The 18,760-nt window shown below is 46.7% G+C and overlaps 1 protein-coding gene across 1 annotated transcript in view; it reads right to left on the bottom strand.

Moving 5' to 3' along the window:
• Positions 1–18,270, bottom strand: part of tmie (transmembrane inner ear) — a 39,330-nt gene extending 21,060 nt beyond the window's left edge. Inside the window, exons 1-2 of the mRNA XM_033020418.1 lie at positions 18,114–18,270; positions 9,886–10,095 (exon numbers count right to left, since the gene is read on the bottom strand). Coding sequence (XP_032876309.1) covers positions 9,886–10,095; positions 18,114–18,270 — 367 coding nt within the window. The remainder of the gene's footprint in view (positions 1–9,885; positions 10,096–18,113) is intronic.
• Positions 18,271–18,760: the final 490 nt, after the last annotated feature.

Genomic DNA, 18,760 nt, shown 5'->3' with positions numbered 1-18,760 from the left:
GTGTTGAACATGATGCCAAGTTGACCAGATCTCCTCAGCCTGTACGTGATCCATATCCCTCCGTCCCTGCATGTCCATGTGCCTATCTAAAAGCCTCTTAAACACCACTGTCGTATCTGCCTCCACCACCACCCCTGGCAGCGCGTTCCAGGCACCCACCACCCTCTGTCTAAATAAAACTTGCCCCGCACATCTCCATTAAAGATTTACCCACCCACCTTAAAGCTGTGCCCTGTAGTGTATTACATTTCCAATCAGGAAAAAAGGTTCGGACTGTCTACCTTATCTAATCCTCTCATCATTTTATTTACTTCTCTCAGGTCTCCTGTCAACCTCAGACATAGTTGAGTAAAAGGACAAAGTGAAATACTGAACAAAGTTTCATAGAAGCCGGAAGTGGTAGTTTATTGTGTTAATTTCATACAACTGAGAAACTGCCGTTCCTGTTGGTCGAGTTTAGACATTCAGCGTACATTTAGGGTTGCCAACTTTCTCACTCCCACATAGGGGACAAAAGGTCAAAATACGGGACAAATTCCTGACGGCAATTCGTTGACCGACTGGGCCGTGGCTGGGTGAATGATGAGTTGTCCCGGGTGCTGGACTGCACACAAAGCCCAGCCGGCGGGCCAGCTGAGGAGTTTTGGCCCGGGCAGCACGCAAAGTCCGGCGCCCCGTCCAACTCATGAACCGATGATCGGCCGTGAGAAGGAGAAGGGGGCGGTGGTGGTGTCGGCGGTAATCGAAGGTCCGAAGGTCGGACAGCTAGGCCGGGTTGCCAACCAACCTACGGGGCCACGGGCGAGGTGCTGCTGCTGCTGCTGCTGCTCCTGCTGCTGCTGCTGCTGCTGCACTCCATGGGCTGCACTTCGTCGGGACGGGTGAGGCGGGGCCGGACGCGGCGCTCCGACCCGACAGTCCCCTCGACCCGAGTAGTAGCGGTCAAATACGGGACAAGGGCGGTCCCGTACGGGACAAACCAATTTAGCCCAATATATACGTGATGTCCCGGCTAATACGGGACAGTTGGCGACCCTAGTGTACATATCCAACCCCAGCATTGACAGAGAGGTGAGATGACTGATGCTGGGCACACTTCAATTAGCTCCAATGTAGGACTTCTAAAAAAATATTGGCTGTTCAGCACGCACTCATTAAACACGTTGGCAAATAGTTTAGTTTAGTTTAGTTTAGTTTAGTTTAGTTTAGTTTAGTTTAGTGTAGTTTGGGTTAGTTTAGATTAGTTTAGTTTAGTTTAGTGTAGTTTAGATTAGTTTAGTTTAGTGTAGTTTGGGTTAGTTTAGTTTAGTGTAGTTTAGTTTAGTGTAGTTTGGGTTAGTTTAGATTAGTTTAATTTAGTTTAGTTTAGTTTAGTTTAGTTTAGTTTAGATTAGTTTAGTTTAGTGTAGTTTGGGTTAGTGTAGTTTAGAATAGTTTAGTTTAGTGTAGTTTGGGTTAGTTTAGATTAGTTTAGTTTAGTGTAGTTTAGATTAGTTTAGTTTAGTGTAGTTTAGATTAGTTTAGTTTAGTGTAGTTTAGTTTAGTGTAGTTTAGATTAGTTTAGTTTAGTTTGGGTTAGTTTAGATTAGTTTAGTTTGGTTTAGTTTATATTGGTATAGTTCAGTTTAGTTTAGTTGTTTAGATTAAATTAGAATAGTTTAGCTTAGTTTAGCTTAGTTTAGTTTAGTTAAGTTTAGTTAAGTTTAGTTTAGAGATACAGCGCGGAAACAGGCTCTTCGGCTCATTGAGTCCGCTCCGACCAGTGACCAGTGACCAGTGACCAGTGACCAGTGACCAGCCGACACACACTAGGGACAATTTACAATTGAACAAGACAATTAACTTACAAACCTGTACGTATTTGGAGTGTGGGTGGAAAGCAGAGCACCTGGAAAAAACCCACGCAGGTCATGGGGAGAACGTACAAACTCCTTATAGAAAGCACCCATAGTCAGGATCGAACCCGGGACTCTGGCGCTGTAAGGCAGCAACTCTACCGCTGCGCCACCATGCTGCCCAATACATCACGTACAGAAGGCTGTGGAGGCCAAGTCAATGGATATTTTTAAGGCAGAGATGGATGGATTCTTGATTAGTACGGGTGTCAGGGGTTATGGGGAGAAGGCAGGAGAATGGGGTTAGGAGGGAGAGATAGATCAGCCATGATTGAATGGTGGAGTAGACATGATGGGCCGAATGGCCTAATTCTGCTCCGATCACTCATGAACAAATTTATTTCAATGAATTGGAAAAGCTGTGACAGAGTTGGAGAGGCAGTGAAATCTGCCGGAGATCACGGAGAGATGGGAATGTAAGCAGACGGAAGTCAGTAAGACAGGTAGTGGGGTTAATCTCAGAGAGGTGCCATCTCATCTTCCTCTTGAAGGATGGGCAAAGAGTGGACAGATCTGTGTTGCAGTTGACCAGAAACAGTTTGGAGGGGGATAGTGTCAGAAGTATCTAGGAGTCAGGAGAAAGAGAGAGAAAGAGGATGAGAAAAGAACAGATCAGCATTAGAAAACAGAAACAATAGACAATAGACAATAGGTGCAGGAGTAGGCCATTCGGCCCTTCGTGCCAGCACCGCCATTCAATGTGATCATGGCTGATCATCCCCAATCAGTGCCCCGTTCCTGCCTTCTCCCCATATCCCCCGACTCCGCTATCTTTAAGAGCCCTATCTAGCTCTCTCTTGAAAGCATCCAGAGAACCTGCCTCCACCACCCTCTGAGGCAGAGAATTCCACAGACTCACCACTCTCTGTGAGAAAAAGTGTTTCCTCGTCTCCGTTCTAAATGGCTTACTCCTTATTCTTAAACTGTGGCCCCTGGTTCTGGACTCCCCCAACAGCGGGAACATGTTTCCTGCCTCTAGCGTGTCCAAGCCCTTAACAATCTTATATGTTTCAATGAGATGCCCTCTCATCCTTCTAAACTACAGAGTGTACAAGCCCAGCTGCTCCATTCTCTCAGCATATGACAGTCCCGCCATCCCAGGAATTAACCTTGTGAACCTACGCTGCACTCCCTCAATAGCAAGAATGTCCTTCCTCAAATTTTGGGACCAAAACCGCACACAATACTCCAGGTGTGGTCTCACTAGAAACCTTACCTCAATCCAGCTGCCGCCTGTCTTGCCTCCTTGACTCTTGTCCTCAATGCCTCGACCAACGTAGGCAGGTCATACTGTCATAGAGTGATACAGAGTGGAAACAGGCCCTTCGGCCCAAGTTGCCCACACCGGCCAACATGCCCCATCTACCCTAGTCCCACCTGCCCGCATTTGGTCCATATCCAACCAGACCTGTCCTATCCATGTACCTATCTAAGTGTTTCTTAAACGTTGGGATAGTCCCAGCCTCGACTACCTCCTCTGGCAGCTTGTTCCATACACCCACCACCCTTTGTGTGAAAAAGTTACCCCTCAGAGGGCAGTGGAGGCCAAATCACTGGATGGATTTAAGAGAGAGTTAGATAGAGCTCTAGGGGCTAGTGGAATCAAGGGATATGGGAAGAAGGCAGGCACAGGTTATTGATTGGGGACGATCAGCCATGATCACAATGAAGGGCCGAATGGCCTCCTCCTGCACCTATTTTCTATGTTTCTATGCTTCTCAGATTCCTATTAAATATTTTCTCCTTCACCTTAAACCTATGTCCTCTGGTCCTCGATTCACCTACTCTGGGCAAGCGACTCTACCCGATCTGTGCGTCTACCTGATCTATTCCTCTCATGATTTTGCACACCTCTATAAGATCTCCCCTAATCCTCCTGCGTTCCAGGGAATAGAGATCCACCCTACTCAACCTCTCCCTGTAGCTCAGGCCTTTTAGTCTTGGCAACATCCTTGTAAATCTTATCTGCACCCTTTCCAACTTGACAACAACTTGAGAATGAAAGGCTTGGATAGAGTGGATGTGGAGAGGATGTTTCCACTGATGGGAGAGTCTATAGACAATGGACAATAGACAATAGGTGCAGGAGTAGACCATTGGGCCCTTCGAGCCAGCACCGCCATTCAATGTGATCATGGCTGATCATCCACAATCATCCCCGTTCCTGCCTTCTCCCCATATCCCCTGACTCCGCTATTTTTAAGAGCCCTATCTAGCTAGGATCTGAGGACATAGCCTCTGAATTAAAGGGCGCTTTTTTAGAAAGGAGGTGAGGAGGAACTTCGTTAGTCAGAGGGTCGTGAATCTATGGAACTCATTGCCACAGAGGGCTGTGGAGACCAAGTCAGTGGATATTTTTAAGGCAGAGATAGACACATTCTTGTTTAGAAAGGGTGTCAAGGGTTATGGGGAGAAGGCAGGAAAATGGGATTAGGAGGAAGAGATCAGCGATGATTGAATGGCGGAGTGGACTCGATGGGCCGAATGGCCTAATGCCCCTGTCCCACTTAGGAAACCTGAACGGAAACCTCTGGAGACTTTGTGCTCCGCCCAAGGTTTCCGTGCGGTTCCCGGAGGTTCCCGGAGGTTTTTGTCAGTCTCCCTACCTGCTTCCACTACCTGCAACCTCCGGCAACCACCTGCAACCTCCGGGAACCGCACGGAAACCTTGGGTGGGGCTCAAAGTCTCCAGAGGTTTCCGTTCAGGTTTCCTAAGTGGGACAGGGGCATAATTCTACTCCTATAACCTGTGAACTTGTGAACATTTTTTTCCCATAACATGGTGCCGAAAACTGATTACAAATACTCTAAATGCAGCCTCACTGACACATGACACAACTGCAACATAACCTCCCAACTTTTATACTCGCATTATGGGATGTTGTTGAGCTACAAGGCGGGCGAGAAGATATACGAGAATCACGTCAAGTAAACCTCTCTCTCTCCATCCCCTCCCCCTTCACAGTTCTCCCACCAGTCTTACTGTCTCCGACTACATTCTATCTCTGTCCCGCCCCCTCCCCCGACATCAGTCTGAAGAAGGGTCTTGACCCGAAACGTCACACATTACGTCTCGCCAGAGATGCCGCCTGTCCCGCTGAGTTACTGCAGCATTTTGTGTCTACCTTTGATTTAAACCAGCATCTGCAGTTCTTTCCCACACAGATGTATGCGGATGTTGCCAGGACTCGAGGGCCTGAGCTATGGGGAGAAGTTGGGCTGGCTAGGACTGTATTCCTTGGAGCATAAAACCCTCAAAATCCGCGGAAATCCTTTTGTGTGCACATAAATATTTATTTGTACGCCGGTTGCACGATTGAGGGAGTGCAGCGTGGGTTTACACGGTTAATTCCCGGGATGGCGGGACTGTCATATGCTGGGGGAATGGAGCGGCTGGGCTTGTACACTCTGGGGTTTAGAAGGATGAGAGGGCATCTTATTGAAACATATAAGATTATTAAGGGTTTGGACACGCTAGAGGCAGGAAACATGTTCCCGATGTTGGGGGAGTCCAGAACCAGGGGCCACAATTTAAGAATAAGGGATAAACCATTTAGAACGGAGATGAGGAAACACTTTTTCACAAAGAGAGTTGTGAGTCTGTGGAATTCTCTGCCCCAGAGGGAGGTGGAGGCCGGTTCTCTGGATACTTTCAAGAGAGAGCTAGATTGGGCTCTTAAAGATAGCGGAGTCAGGGGATATGGGGAGAAGGCAGGAATGGGGTTCTGATTGTGGATGATCAGCCATGATCACATTGAATGGCGGTGCTGGGTCGAAGGGCCGAATGGCCTACTCCTGCACCTATTGTCTATTGTCTATTATCTATCTTTCCCACTCAACCCCATTCTCCTGCCTTCTCCCCATAACCCCTGACACCCGCACTAATCAAGAATCTATCTACCTCTGCCTTAAGGAAGGGTCTCGACCCGGAACGTCACCCATTCCTTCTCTCCAGATAAGCTGCCTCTCCCGCTAAGTCACTCCAGCATTTTGTGTCTATCTTCATTGAATCAGAGAGAGAAAGATTCTTGGTTAGTACAGGTGTCAGGGGTTATGGGGAGAAGGCAGGAGAATGGGGTTAGGAGGGAGAGATAGATCAGCCATGATTAAATGGAGGAGTAGACTTGATGGGCCCAATGGCCTAATTCTGCTCCTAGAACTAATGAACATGAATATATTCCTCATGACCTTATGACTTGACCTCCACACAGCCTTCTGTGGCAATGCATTCCACAGATTCACCACCCTCATCTCCTCTCTAAAGGTATCCCTTTATGCTTCTGAATGGTCCTTCCAGCTGTTATCAGGCAACTGAACCATCCTATCACCAACTAGAGAGAGCAGTCCTGACCTCCCATCTACCTCATTGGAGACCTTTGTACTGTACATAATCGGACTTTTCCATCCTCTGACGAAAGAAATTCATACTCATCTCATGGACATAGACATAGACATAGAAAATAGGTACAGGAGGAGGCCATTCGGCCCTTCGAGCCAGCACCGCCATTCAATGTGATCATGGCTGATCGTCCCCAATCAGTACCCCGTTCCTGCCCTCCCCATATCCCTTGACTCCACTAGCCCCTAGAGCTCTATCTAACTCTCTCTTAAATCCATCCAGTGACTTGGCCTCCACTGCCCTCTGTGGCAGGGAATTCCACAAATTCACAACTCTCTGGGTGAAAAAGTTTTTTCTCACCTCAGCCTTAAATGGCCTCCCCTTTATTCTAAGACTGTGGCCCCTGGTTCTGGATCGCCCAACATTGGGAACATTTTTCCTGCATCTAGCTTGTCCAGTCCTTTTATAATTTTATATGTTTCTATAAGATGCCCTCTCATCCTTCTAAACTCCAGTGAAAACAAGCCTAGTCTTTTCAATCTTTCCTCATATGACAGTCCCGCCATCCCAGGGATCAATCTCGTGAACCTACGCTGCACAGCCTCAATCACAAGGATGTCCTTCCTCAAATTAGGAGACCAAAACTGTACACAATACTCCGGATGTGGCCTCACCAGAGCCCTATACAACTGCAGAAGAACCTCTTTACTCCTAAACTGAAATCCTCTTGTTATGAAAGGTACGTCCTTTTATTCTGAGGCTGTGGCCTCTGGGCCTAGACTCTCCCACTAGTGGAAACATCATATAACCATATAACACCATATAACAATTACAGCACGGAAACAGGCCATCTCAACCCTTCTAGTCCGTGCCGAACACATAATCTCCCCCAGTCCCATATACCTGCGCTCAGACCATAACCCTCCATTCCTTTCCCATCCATATAACTATCCAATTTATTTTTAAATGATAAAAACGAACCTGCCTCCACCACTTCCACTGGAAGCTCATTCCACACAGCTACCACTCTCTGAGTAAAGAAGTTCCCCCTCATGTTACCCCTAAACTTCAGTCCCTTAATTCTCAAGTCATGTCCCCTTGTTTGAATCTTCCCTAGAGGATGGAAAAGTCCGATTATGTACAGTACAAAGGTCTCATCTCCACATCTACTCTATCCAGGCCTTTCACTAATTGGTCGCAATAAAGGGTACAACATTTGGCGTTAGATAAAGTCCGATAAAGACAGATTATAAAGTTTGATGGTCTCCAATTAGGTAGATGGGAGGTCAGGACCGCTCTCTAGATGCTGAGAGGTTGGTTCAGTTGCCTGAGAACAGCTGGGAAGAAACTGTCCCTGAATCTGGAGGTGTTCTGTTTACTTTGGTGAAGGTAGACTTGATGGGCTAATTCTGCTCCTAGAACTAATGAACTGATAATGGATGAATGAATGAATAAGTTTATTGGTCAATTATTCTCATACAAGGAATTTGCCTTGGTGCTCCGCCCGCAAGTGACAACGTGACATACAGTGACAGTTAGGAATGACACATAAAACATCAAACATTAATAATAAAACATTATCGATTAAACATGTAAATTGAATAAAATATCAGAGCAAATGGAGGCTACAGATTTTTGGCTGTTGAGTAGAGCTACTGCTCGTGGATAAAAACTGTTTTTATGTCTGGCTGTGGCAGCTTTGACAGTCCGGAGTCGCCTTCCAGAGGGAAGTGATTCAAAGGGTTTGTGGCCAGGGTGAGAGGGGTCAGAGATGATCTTACCCGCTCGCTTCCTGGCCCTTGCAGTGTACAGTTCGTAAATGGAGGGAAGGAAGGAGCGGAAGAGGCTGTTCCTGAGTCTGGTGGTGTGCGCGATTTCACACTTCTGTTTTATACAAATATTGAAGCTAGCCTGCCATCCAGTGAAGATTACATCAGTGGACTTGATGGGCCGAATGGCCTAATTACCAGTACGTGCTTGCCCTCCAGTCAAAGAGTTGTAACCCATTGTTACTTGGTATTGAAGGTAAACACAAAATGCTGGAGCAACTCAGCGAGCCGGGCAGCATCTATGGAGAAAAGCACTTCAACTCCCCTTCCCATTCCCACACTGACCTTCCTGCCCTGGGCCTCCACCATTGTCAGAGAGAGGCCCAGCGCAAATTGGAGGAACAGCACCTCATATTTCGCTAGGGCAGCTTACACCTCAGCGGCATGAATGTTGATTTGTATACCTTTATTTGTATACCTCCCGCATTCCCTCTTCCACTCCCTAGTTGTCCTGCAAGTTCCACTATTCATATCTCTTGTTATGAAAGAGGTTAGGAGCAGGGAGGTTCAACTGCAGTTGTACAGGGTCTTGGTGAGACCACACCTGGAGTATTGCCTACAGTTTTGGTCTCCAAATCTGAGGAAGGACATTCTTGTCATAGAGGGAGTGCAGAGAAGGTTCACCAGACTGATTCCTGGGATGTCAGGACTTTCATATGAAGAAAGACTGGATAGACTCGGCTTGTACTCGCTAGAATTTAGGAGATTGAGGGGGGATCTTATAGAAACTTAAAAAATTCTTAAGGGGTTGGACAGGCTAGATGCAGGAAGATTGTTCCCAATGTTGGGGAAGTCCAGGACAAGGGATCACAGCTTAAGGATAGAGGGGAAATCCTTTAGGACCGAGATGAGAAAAACTTTTTTCACACAGAGAGTGGTGAATCTCTGGAACTCTCTGTCACAGAAGGTAGTTGAGGCCAGTTCATTGGCTATATTTAAGAGGGAGTTAGATGTGGCCCTTGTGGCTAAAGGGATCAGGGGGTATGGAGAGAAGGCAGGTACAGGATACTGAGTTGGATGATCAGCCATGATCATATTGAATGGCGGTGCAGGCTCGAAGGGCCGAATGGCCTCTACTCCTGCACCTATTTTCTATGTTTCTATGTTTCTATCCTTGTGGAATTATCTACCACAGAAGGCAGTGGAGGCCAATTCACTGGATGCATTCAAGAGAGAGTTAGTTATAGCTTTCCAGGCTAACGGAATCAAGGGATATGGGGAGAAAGCAGGAATGGGGTACCGATTCTGGATGATCAGCCATGATCATATTGAATGGCAGTGTTGAATGGCAGAAGGGCCGAATGGCCTACTCCTGCACCTATGTTGCTGTGTTTCTATTAATTCTGCTCCTTGAACTTATGAGATTTGGCCTGGCCAGCGCCTTGTAACGCGGCAACCACTGTGATCAACGATCAAAGGTGGATGAAAATGCTGGAGAAACTCAACGGGTGAGGCAGCATCTACAGAACGAAGGAATAGGTGACGTTTCGGGTCGAGACCCTTCTTCAGACTGATGTGGGGGGGAGGAGGGGGGGGGGGTGGGAAGTGGAAAGGAAGAGGCGGAGACAGTGGGAGAGCTGGTAATGGGAGGGGAAGGAGGGAGAAAGCAGGGACTACCTGAAATTGGAGAAGTCAATGTTCATACCGCTGGGGTGTAAACTGCCCGAGCGAAATATAAGGTGCTGCTCCTCCAATTTGCGGTGGGACTCACTCTGGCCATGGAGGAGGCCCAGGACAGAAAGGTTGGATTCGGAATGGGAGGGGGAGTTGAATCTTCCACAGGGATCAGGCTTGGGTAACCGCATACGGGCAATCATCTCACCTCCTGGCATTTCCGTCAGTTCGTTCAGCGGAGGGACGTTGTCCAGCGTGTTGGCGTACTTCTTCGCCGCCTGACGCTGGGCGTAGCGAGCTTCGATCTCCTTCTTTGTCCGTGGAATGCGACACTTGAAGATGCAACACAGCACGATGACTGAAAGAAGAGAAACAAGTATGGAAACGTGCGTATACGCATAGAAACATAAAGGACACGCTAGATGCAGGAAACATGTTCCCGATGTTGAGTGAGTCCAGAACCAGGGGCCACAGTTTAAGAATAAGGGGTAAGCCATTTAGAACGGAGACGAGGAAACATTTTTTCTCACACAGAGTTGTGAGTCTGTGGAATTCTCTGCCTCAGAGGGCGGTGGAGGCCGGTTCTCTGGATACTTTCAAGAGAGAGCTAGATAGGGCTCTTAAAGATAGCGGAGTCAGGGGATATGGGGAGAAGGCAGGAACGGGGTACTGATTGTGGATGATCAGCCATGATCACATTAATAATAATAATGGATGGGATTTATATAGCGCCTTTCTAATACTCAAGGCGCTTTACATCGCATTATTCATTCACTCCTCAGTCACACTCGGTGGTGGTAAGCTACTTCTGTAGCCACAGCTGCCCTGGGGTAGACTGACGGAAGCGTGGCTGCCATTCTGCGCCTACGGCCCCTCCGACCACCACCAATCACTCACACAAATTCACACACAGGCAAAGGTGGGTGAAGTGTCTTGCCCAAGGACACAACGACAGTATGCACTCCAAGCGGGATTCGAACCGGCTACCTTCCGGTTGCCAGCCGAACACTTAGCCCATTGTGCCATCTGTCATTGAATGGCGGTGCTGGCTCGAAGGGCCGAATGGTCTACTCCTGCACCTATTGTCTATTGTCTATTGTCTATTGACTGTACAGCAAATCAAAATTCCTCATATATTGCAAAAACATACTTGGTTAATAAAGTATGATTGTGATTTTGATTCTCTCCAGAGATGCTGCCTGCCCCGCTGCGTTACTCCAGCTTTTTGTGACTATCTGAAGGCTTGCATATGGCAATCAGTTCCCGGTAATTCCCATGGTTTAAAAAGTAATCAAAATGCCACAAAAAGAACATTATGTCCCCCCCCCCCCCCCCCCCCCCCCCCCACTAAGGTAAATTCACATTGGCACCGTACCCCTGGGTGTAGTGAACGAGCTGAATGGTAAACAAATAAATCAAGATTGTTTGTTGAGAAGGGTTTGGAGAGCAGCCAGTATTAATAATGCCATTGGGAGTGGGCCCCACTGTGAGTGGGCAGTGTCTCTCTGCTCCATTTCACAGGCTCCAGTCCCGTATGGCTTTATTTGTGTAGCGTTCGTAACTATGAGCTAATCGTCAAGGGCACCCAGGTCTTTAAGTTTCGGATTAATGCTAAGGTCATCTTCAGTTTAATTTATTGCCATGAGCAAACATAATACCAGCATTTATTTCCCGAGGGCTGACAATACAAAAACAGGGGATGTAATGTTGAGGCCTCCACAAGGCGCTGGTCAATAGACAATAGACAATAGACAATAGGTGCAGGAGTAGGCCATTCGGCCAATCGAGTCACCACCGCCATTCAATGTGTTCCTGCCTTCTCCCCATGTCCCCTGAAAGTAAGCATGCAGGTACAGCAGGCAGTGAAGAAAGCGAATGGCATGGTGGTCTTTATAACAAGAGGAATCGAATATAGGAGCAAAGAGGTCCTTCTGCAGTTGTACAGAGCCCTAGTGAGACCACACCGGGAGTATTATGTGCAGTTTTGGTCCCCTAATTTGAGGAAGGACATTCTTGCTATTGAGGGAGTGCAGTGTAGGTTTACAAGATTAATTCCTGGGAAGGCGGGACTGTCATATGCTGCGTGAATGGAGCGGCTGGGCTTGTACACTCTGGAGTTTAGAAGGATGAGAGGGCATCTCATTGAAACATATAAGATTGTTAAGGGCTTGGACACGCTAGAGGCAGGAAAGATGTTCCCGATGTTGGGGGAGTCCAGGACCAGGGGCCACAGTTTAAGAATAAGGAGTAAGCCATTTAGAACGGAGACGAGGAAACACTTTTTCTCGCAGAGAGTGGTGAGTCTGTGGAATTCTCTGCCTCAGAGGGTGGTGGAGGCCGGTTCTCTGGATACTTTCAAGAGAGAGTTAGATAGGACTCTTAGGGATAGCGGAGTCAGGGGATATGGGGAGAAGGCAGGAGCGGGGTACTGATTGTGGATGATCAGCCATGATCACATTGAATGGCGGTGCTGGCTCGAAGGGCCAAATGGCCTACTCCTGCACCTATTGTCTATTGTCTATTGTTTATTGTCTAATTCTGCTCCTTTCACTTTTGTATTTATGAACTTATGAGAAAACAATCCATATTTGTCCAAGACCCTTCTAATCCAAGCTCTGTCCTGGACATGAGAAGAACCTGGACCTCTGGCTCCAGCTTAATAGTTTTATTAGGTCATGGTATTAGGAGGCAGTAGAAAAAGGAGGAGAAATAGAATTAAATCCAACACCAAGGCAAGGCAAGGCAAGGCAACTTTATTTATATAGCACATTTCATACACAAGGCAGACTCAAAGTGCTTCACATAAAAACATGTCATACAATAAATGAAATAATAAAATGAAATAAAATAGAAGAAATAAAAGAAAAGAAAAGCAAAATTAAAAATGCATTATAAAAAGTGCAAAAGTTAAAAGTGCAATGTAGTTAAGATTTAGCTGAAAGCTAAAGTAAACATAAAAGTTTTCAGTCTTGTTTTAAAAGTGGTCAAAGTTGAGGCAAGTCTTAAATCTTCAGGAAGTTTATTCCAGCTATTTGTTGCATAGTAACTAAATCCTGCTTTCCCATGTTTTGTATTTACTCTGGGAATCACTAGCAGATTGGTTTCAGAAGATCTTAGCAGTCTAGAAGGCTTATATAGTGGAAGCATGTCAGTGATATACTTTGGCCCTAAACCATGTAGTGATTTATAGGTGAGCAGCAGGATTTTAAAATCAATTCTCTGACATACAGGGAGCCAATGTAAGGATTTAAGAATTGGTGTAATATGCTCAAATTTTTTGGTCTTTGTTAGAACTCTAGCAACAGCGTTCTGAACAAGCTGTAGCTGCCTGACAGTTTTTTTTGGAAGACCTGCAAGGAGACCGTTACAATAATCTAGCCTACTATTAATAAAGGCATGTACAAGTTTTTCTAAGTCTTGAGCTGACATGAGTCCTCTTAATCTTGCTACGTTTATGAGGTGATAGTAGGCCGATTTTGTTACTGATTTGATGTGACTGTCGAAATTTAAATCTGAATCCATAATGACCCCAAGATTTCTGGCTTTGTTTGAAGTTTTCAGGGACAGAGAGTGAAGGTGTTGGGTTACTTTAAGCCTTTCTTTTTTAGCACCAAAAACAATTATCTCCGTGTTGTCCTTATTTAGTTGGAGAAAATTTTGGCACATCCAGTCTTTGACTTGCTCAATGCACTGGCACAACAGATCTATGGGGCGATAGTCATTTGGTGATAGCGCTACATAGATTTGAGTGGCATCGGCATAGCAGTGGTGGTCAATATTATTATTTCGCATGATTTGCCCTAGTGGGAGCATGTAGATGTTGAATAAAGAGGGCCCTAAGATCGAACCTTGCGGTACTCCACACGTCACGTTGGTTGGTTCTGATACAAAGTCGCCAATGGAAACAAAATAGTTCCTATCTTGTAAATATGACCTGAACCAACTTAGGTCCAACACCAGAATCCAACACAGCTGTGTAGCAGGTTCAAACACTTTTTCTCACAGAGAGTTGTGTGTCTGTGGAATTCTCTGCCTCAGGGGGCGGTGGAGGCCGGTTCTCTGGATACTTTCAAGAGAGAGCTAGATAGGGCTCTTAAAGATAGCGGAGTCAGTGGATATGGGGAGAAGGCAGGAATGGAGGACCTCTTTGCTCCTATACTCGACTCCTCTTGTTATAAAGGCCAACATGCCATTCGCTTTCTTCACTGCCTGCTGTACCTGCATGCTTACTTTCATAGACTGATGAACAAGGACCCCCAGGTTCAGATTCAGATTCAGATTCAAACTTTATTGTCATTGTGCAGTGTACAAGTACACATTGAATGGCGGCGCTGGCTCGAAGGGCCGAATGGCCTACTCCTGCACCTATTGTCTATTGTCTATTGTCAATCATGGACATGGATAGACACAAGAAGCTGGAGCAACTCAGCGAGACAAGCAGCATCTCCGGAGAGGAAGAATGGGTGATGTTTCGGGTCGAGACCCTTCTTCAGACTGGCCTGTCTCTATTTCAATTGCATATTCCATATGTCAACCTTGGACTTCGTGTAGGAAGGAACTCAGATGCCAGTTTCCAACGAAGATAGACACAAAATGCTTCAGACTGAAGAAGGGTCTCGACTTGAAACGTCGCCCATTCCTTCTCTCCAGGGATGCGTAGAGTGTGTGTAGGGTAGTGTTAATGTGCGGGGATGGCTGGTCGGCGCGGTCTCGGTGAGTAGAGGGGGCCTGATTCCGCGCTGTATCTCTAAACTAAACGAAACTGGGGTCAAGGAGAGAGCGTTCACGTCGCGGCCATTGTTTCCACCGATCTTTCCACCGCCGCCCACGAGAAACATAGAAACATAGACAATAGGTGCAGGAGTAGGCCATTCGGCCCTTCGAGCCTGCACCGCCATTCAATATGATCATGGCTGATCAACCAACTCAGTATCCTGTACCTGCCTTCTCTCCATACCCCCTGATCCCTTTAGTCACACGGGCCACATCTAACTCTAAATATAGCCAATGAACTGTGGCCTCAGCTACCTTCTGTGGCAGAGAATTCCAGAGATTCACCACTCTCTGTGTGAAAAATGTTTCCCTCATCTCGGTCCTAAAAGATTTCCCCCTTATCCTTAAGCTGTGACCCCTTGTCCTGGACTTCCCCAACATCGGGAACAATCTTCCTGCATCTAGCCTGTCCAACCCCCTAAGAATTTTGTAAGTTTCTATAAGATCCCCCCTCAATCTTCTAAATTCTAGCGAGTACAAGCCGAGTCTATCCAGTCTTTCTTCATATGAAAGTCCTGACATCCCAGGAATCAGTCTGGTAAACCTTCTCTGTGGCAAGAATGTCTTTCCTCAGATTAGGAGACCAAAACTGTACGCAATACTCCAGGTGTGGTCTCACCAAGACCCTGTACAACTGCAGTAGAACGTCCCTGTTCCTATACTCAAATCCTTTTGCTATGAATGCTAACATACCATTGGCTTTCTTCACTGCCTGCTGCACCTGCATGCCTACTTTCAATGACTTTATTTTTTATTTAGCGAATGCAAAGTCCTTTAGTCAAGCAGTTGCCTCTTGATCTGCTGTATGAAGGGTGACAAGTCCTCCTTTGAGTCTTTGTTGAGGGCATGCTTCAATGATGTGTTGCATTGTTTGCTGCTCTCCACAAGCACACCGTGGGGTTGGACTACCATGACACCCAGGTCTCGTTGCATCTCCCCTGTTCCTAATCGGCCACCATTCAGATAATAGTCTACTTTCCTGTTTTTGCCACCAAAGTGGATAACCTCACATTTATCCACATTATACTGCATCTGCCATGCATTTGCCCACTCACCCAGCCTATCTAAGTCACGTTGCAGCCTCCTAGCATCCTCCTCACAGCTAACACTGCCCCCCAGCTTTGTGTCAAGAAGCACAAGAAGCGACAAGTCACCATTGCATGCAGATGACGAGAATACACAATAGGTGCAGGAGTAGGCCATTCGGCCCTTCGAGCCAGCACCGCCATTCAATGTGATCATGGCTGATCATCCACAATCAGTACCCCGTTCCTGCCTTCTGGATAGACTCGGCTTGTACTCGCTAGAATTTAGAAGATTGAGGGGGGATCTTATAGAAACGTACAAAATTCTTAAGCGGCTGGACAGGCTAGGTACAGGAAGATTGTTCCCGATGTTGGGGAAGTCCAAAACAAGGGGTCACAGTTTAAGGAAAAATGGGAATTCTTTTAGGAGATGAGAAAAACATTTTTCACACAGAGAGTGGTGAATCTCTAGAATTCTCTGCCACAGAAGGTAGTTGAGGCCAGTTCATTGGCTATATTTAAGAGGGAGTTGGATGTGGCCCTTGTGGCTAAAGGGATCAAGGGTTATGGAGAGAAGGCAGGTACAGGATACTGAGTTGGATGATCAGCCATGATCACATTGAATGGCGGTGCAGGCTCGAAGGGCCGAATGGCCTACTCCTGCACCTATTTTCCATTGTCTATTGTTTATTGCCCAACTTTACTGCAAGGTTTGAGTCTCTATTGCCAAATCGGAGAAAGGAAAACGAGATTTGTTTTTGCAGCTTGTTCCTGATTCCCGCTGGGGATGAATAAAGTGTTATCGCATTGTGATGAAGTTATCCTGGGAGCATTGAGGAGCGTTCTTCCAGGAAGGACCCTGCTGGTATAAACTCCAGCCTAGCGACAGGTGGGGAAACAGTCATTACCTTCGCTCTTGGTTCCTTGCAGTAATCAGCCATCGTCTGTGCCACGGGGGTGATAATTGTCACTGCATGTTTGTCTGTGGAATGGCACTGCAGATGCTGCTTTATGCCAAAGTTAGACACAAAGTGCTGGGGTAACTCAGCGGGACAGGCAGCATCCCTGAAGATTGTTAAGGGCTTGGACACACTAGAGGCAGGAAACATGTTCCCAATGTTGGGGGAGTCCAGAACCAGGGGCCACAGTTTAAGAATAAGGGGTAAGCCATTTAGAACGGAGACGAGGAAACACTTTTTCTTACAGAGAGTGGTGAGTCTGTGGAATTCTCTGCCTCAGAGGGCGGTGGAGGCCGGTTCTCTGGATACTTTAAAGAGAGAGCTAGATAGGGCTCTTAAAGATAGCGGAGTCAGGGAATATGGGGAGAAGGCAGGAATGGGGTACTGATTGGGGATGATCAGCCATGATCACATTGAATGGCGGTGCTAGCTCAAAGGGCCGAATGGCATACTCCTGCATCTATTGTCTATTGTCTATTGGAGGGAAGGAATGGGTGACCCTCTCTGGCAGCTTAGGCAGTTTCTCTGAACTTACGGTGTCAAAACCATTTATCAGATCTATATAAAATCAATAGAGCTTCACATAATTTAAGTTTCATGGTTTCCTATAAAATAATTTTGTAAAATAATTTAATATAAAATTAGGTTTATATAGTTTCTTAGAAAAGAATTCAACTTTCCCCTATTTGCACACTTCACATGTGATAGGAGAAGAATTAGGCCATTCGGCCCATCAAGTCTACTCCGCCATTCAACCATGGCTGATCTAACTCTCCCGCCTAACTGCATTCTCCTGCCCTCTCCCCATAACCTCTGACACCTGTACTGATCAAGAATCTATCTATCTGTGCCTTAAAAATATCCATTCACTTGACCTCCACCTGTGGCAATGAATTCCACAGATTCAACTAAAAAAAATTTCTGACCAAAAAAATTCCTCCACATTTCCTTCCTAAAGGAATGTTCTTTTCAGGGTGGGACCCTTTTTCAGACTCGGAGCCTACCCCTTATTCTTAAACTGTACCCCTGGTTCTGTGCTCCCCCAACATAGGGAAAAATTTTCCTGCCTGACCAGTCCTTTAACAATTTTATATGTTTCTATAAGGTCCCTTCTCATCCTTCTAAACTCCAGAGTGTACAAGCCCAGCCGCTCCATTCTCTCAGCATATGTCAGTCCTGCCATCCCGGGAATTAACCTTGTAAACCTACGCTACACTCCCTCAATAGCAAGAATGTCCTTCCTCAAATTAGGGGACCAAAACTGCACACAATATTCCAGGTGTGGTCTCACTAGGGCTCTGTACAACTGCAGTGGGACCTTCTTGCTCCTTCTCCTCTCTCAATGAACATCTTCTAAGAAGCGTCCCGACCCGAAACGTCACCCATCCTTTTTGTCCACAGATGCTGCCTGACCCGCTGAGTTACTCCAGCACTCTGTGAAACATCACCTATCCATGTTCTCCACAGATGCTGCCTGACCCGCTGAGTTACTCCAGCACTCTGTGAAACGTCACCTATCCATGTTCTCCACAGATGCTGCCTGACCCGCTGAGTTACTCCAGCACTCTGTGAAACATCACCTATCCATGTTCTCCACAGATGCTGCCTGACCCGCTGAGTTACTCCAGCAATTTTACTTTTCTATTTTACTGTATGTTTGTGCTTGACTTGGCACTCACCACGAAGGCCGAAGGGTTCCGGGGTGGGTGAGGAGAAGGACAAGCGTTGGCGAGATGATCTGGACGGAGGTAACGGCTGCAACGGCCAACGGGTCTTTGTTGCCAATGGAGACGGTGAAATGTTACCAAATATTGACAGTGGGCTGTTTCTATGCATTCCGTACTTAACCGGAGATTGTATTTATGTAGGGCAATAATCTGAAGAAGAACCTCGAGCCGAAAACGTCGCCTATTCCTTCTCTCCTGAGATGCTGACTGTCCCGCTGAGTAACTCCAGCATTGTGTGCCTATCTTTGGTGTAAACCAGCATCTGCTGTTCACTGGGCGATCGTTTCGCTGAACACCTCCGCTCAGTCTGCCTGGACCTACCTGATCTCCCGGTTGCCAAACACTTTAATTCTCCCTTCCCATTCCAACACTGACCTTTCTGTCCCGGGCCTCCTCCATTGTCAGAGTGAGGCCCAGCGCAAATTGGAGGAACAGCATCTCATATTTCGCTTGGACACCCCAGTGGTATGAATATTGATTTCTCTCACTTCAAGTAGCCCCGGCATTCCCTCTCTCTCTATCCGTCCCCCACCCAAGTCGCACCAGCTTCTCATTCTCACCCAACAGACATCTAACAATGGCCTGTCTCCATTATCATC

The sequence above is a fragment of the Amblyraja radiata genome, chromosome 4 (genome assembly GCF_010909765.2).
Source record: "Amblyraja radiata isolate CabotCenter1 chromosome 4, sAmbRad1.1.pri, whole genome shotgun sequence".
Lineage (NCBI taxonomy): Eukaryota > Metazoa > Chordata > Chondrichthyes > Rajiformes > Rajidae > Amblyraja > Amblyraja radiata.
The sequence above is the reverse complement of the archived record's forward strand: the minus strand, read 5'-3'. Positions and strand labels throughout refer to the sequence as shown.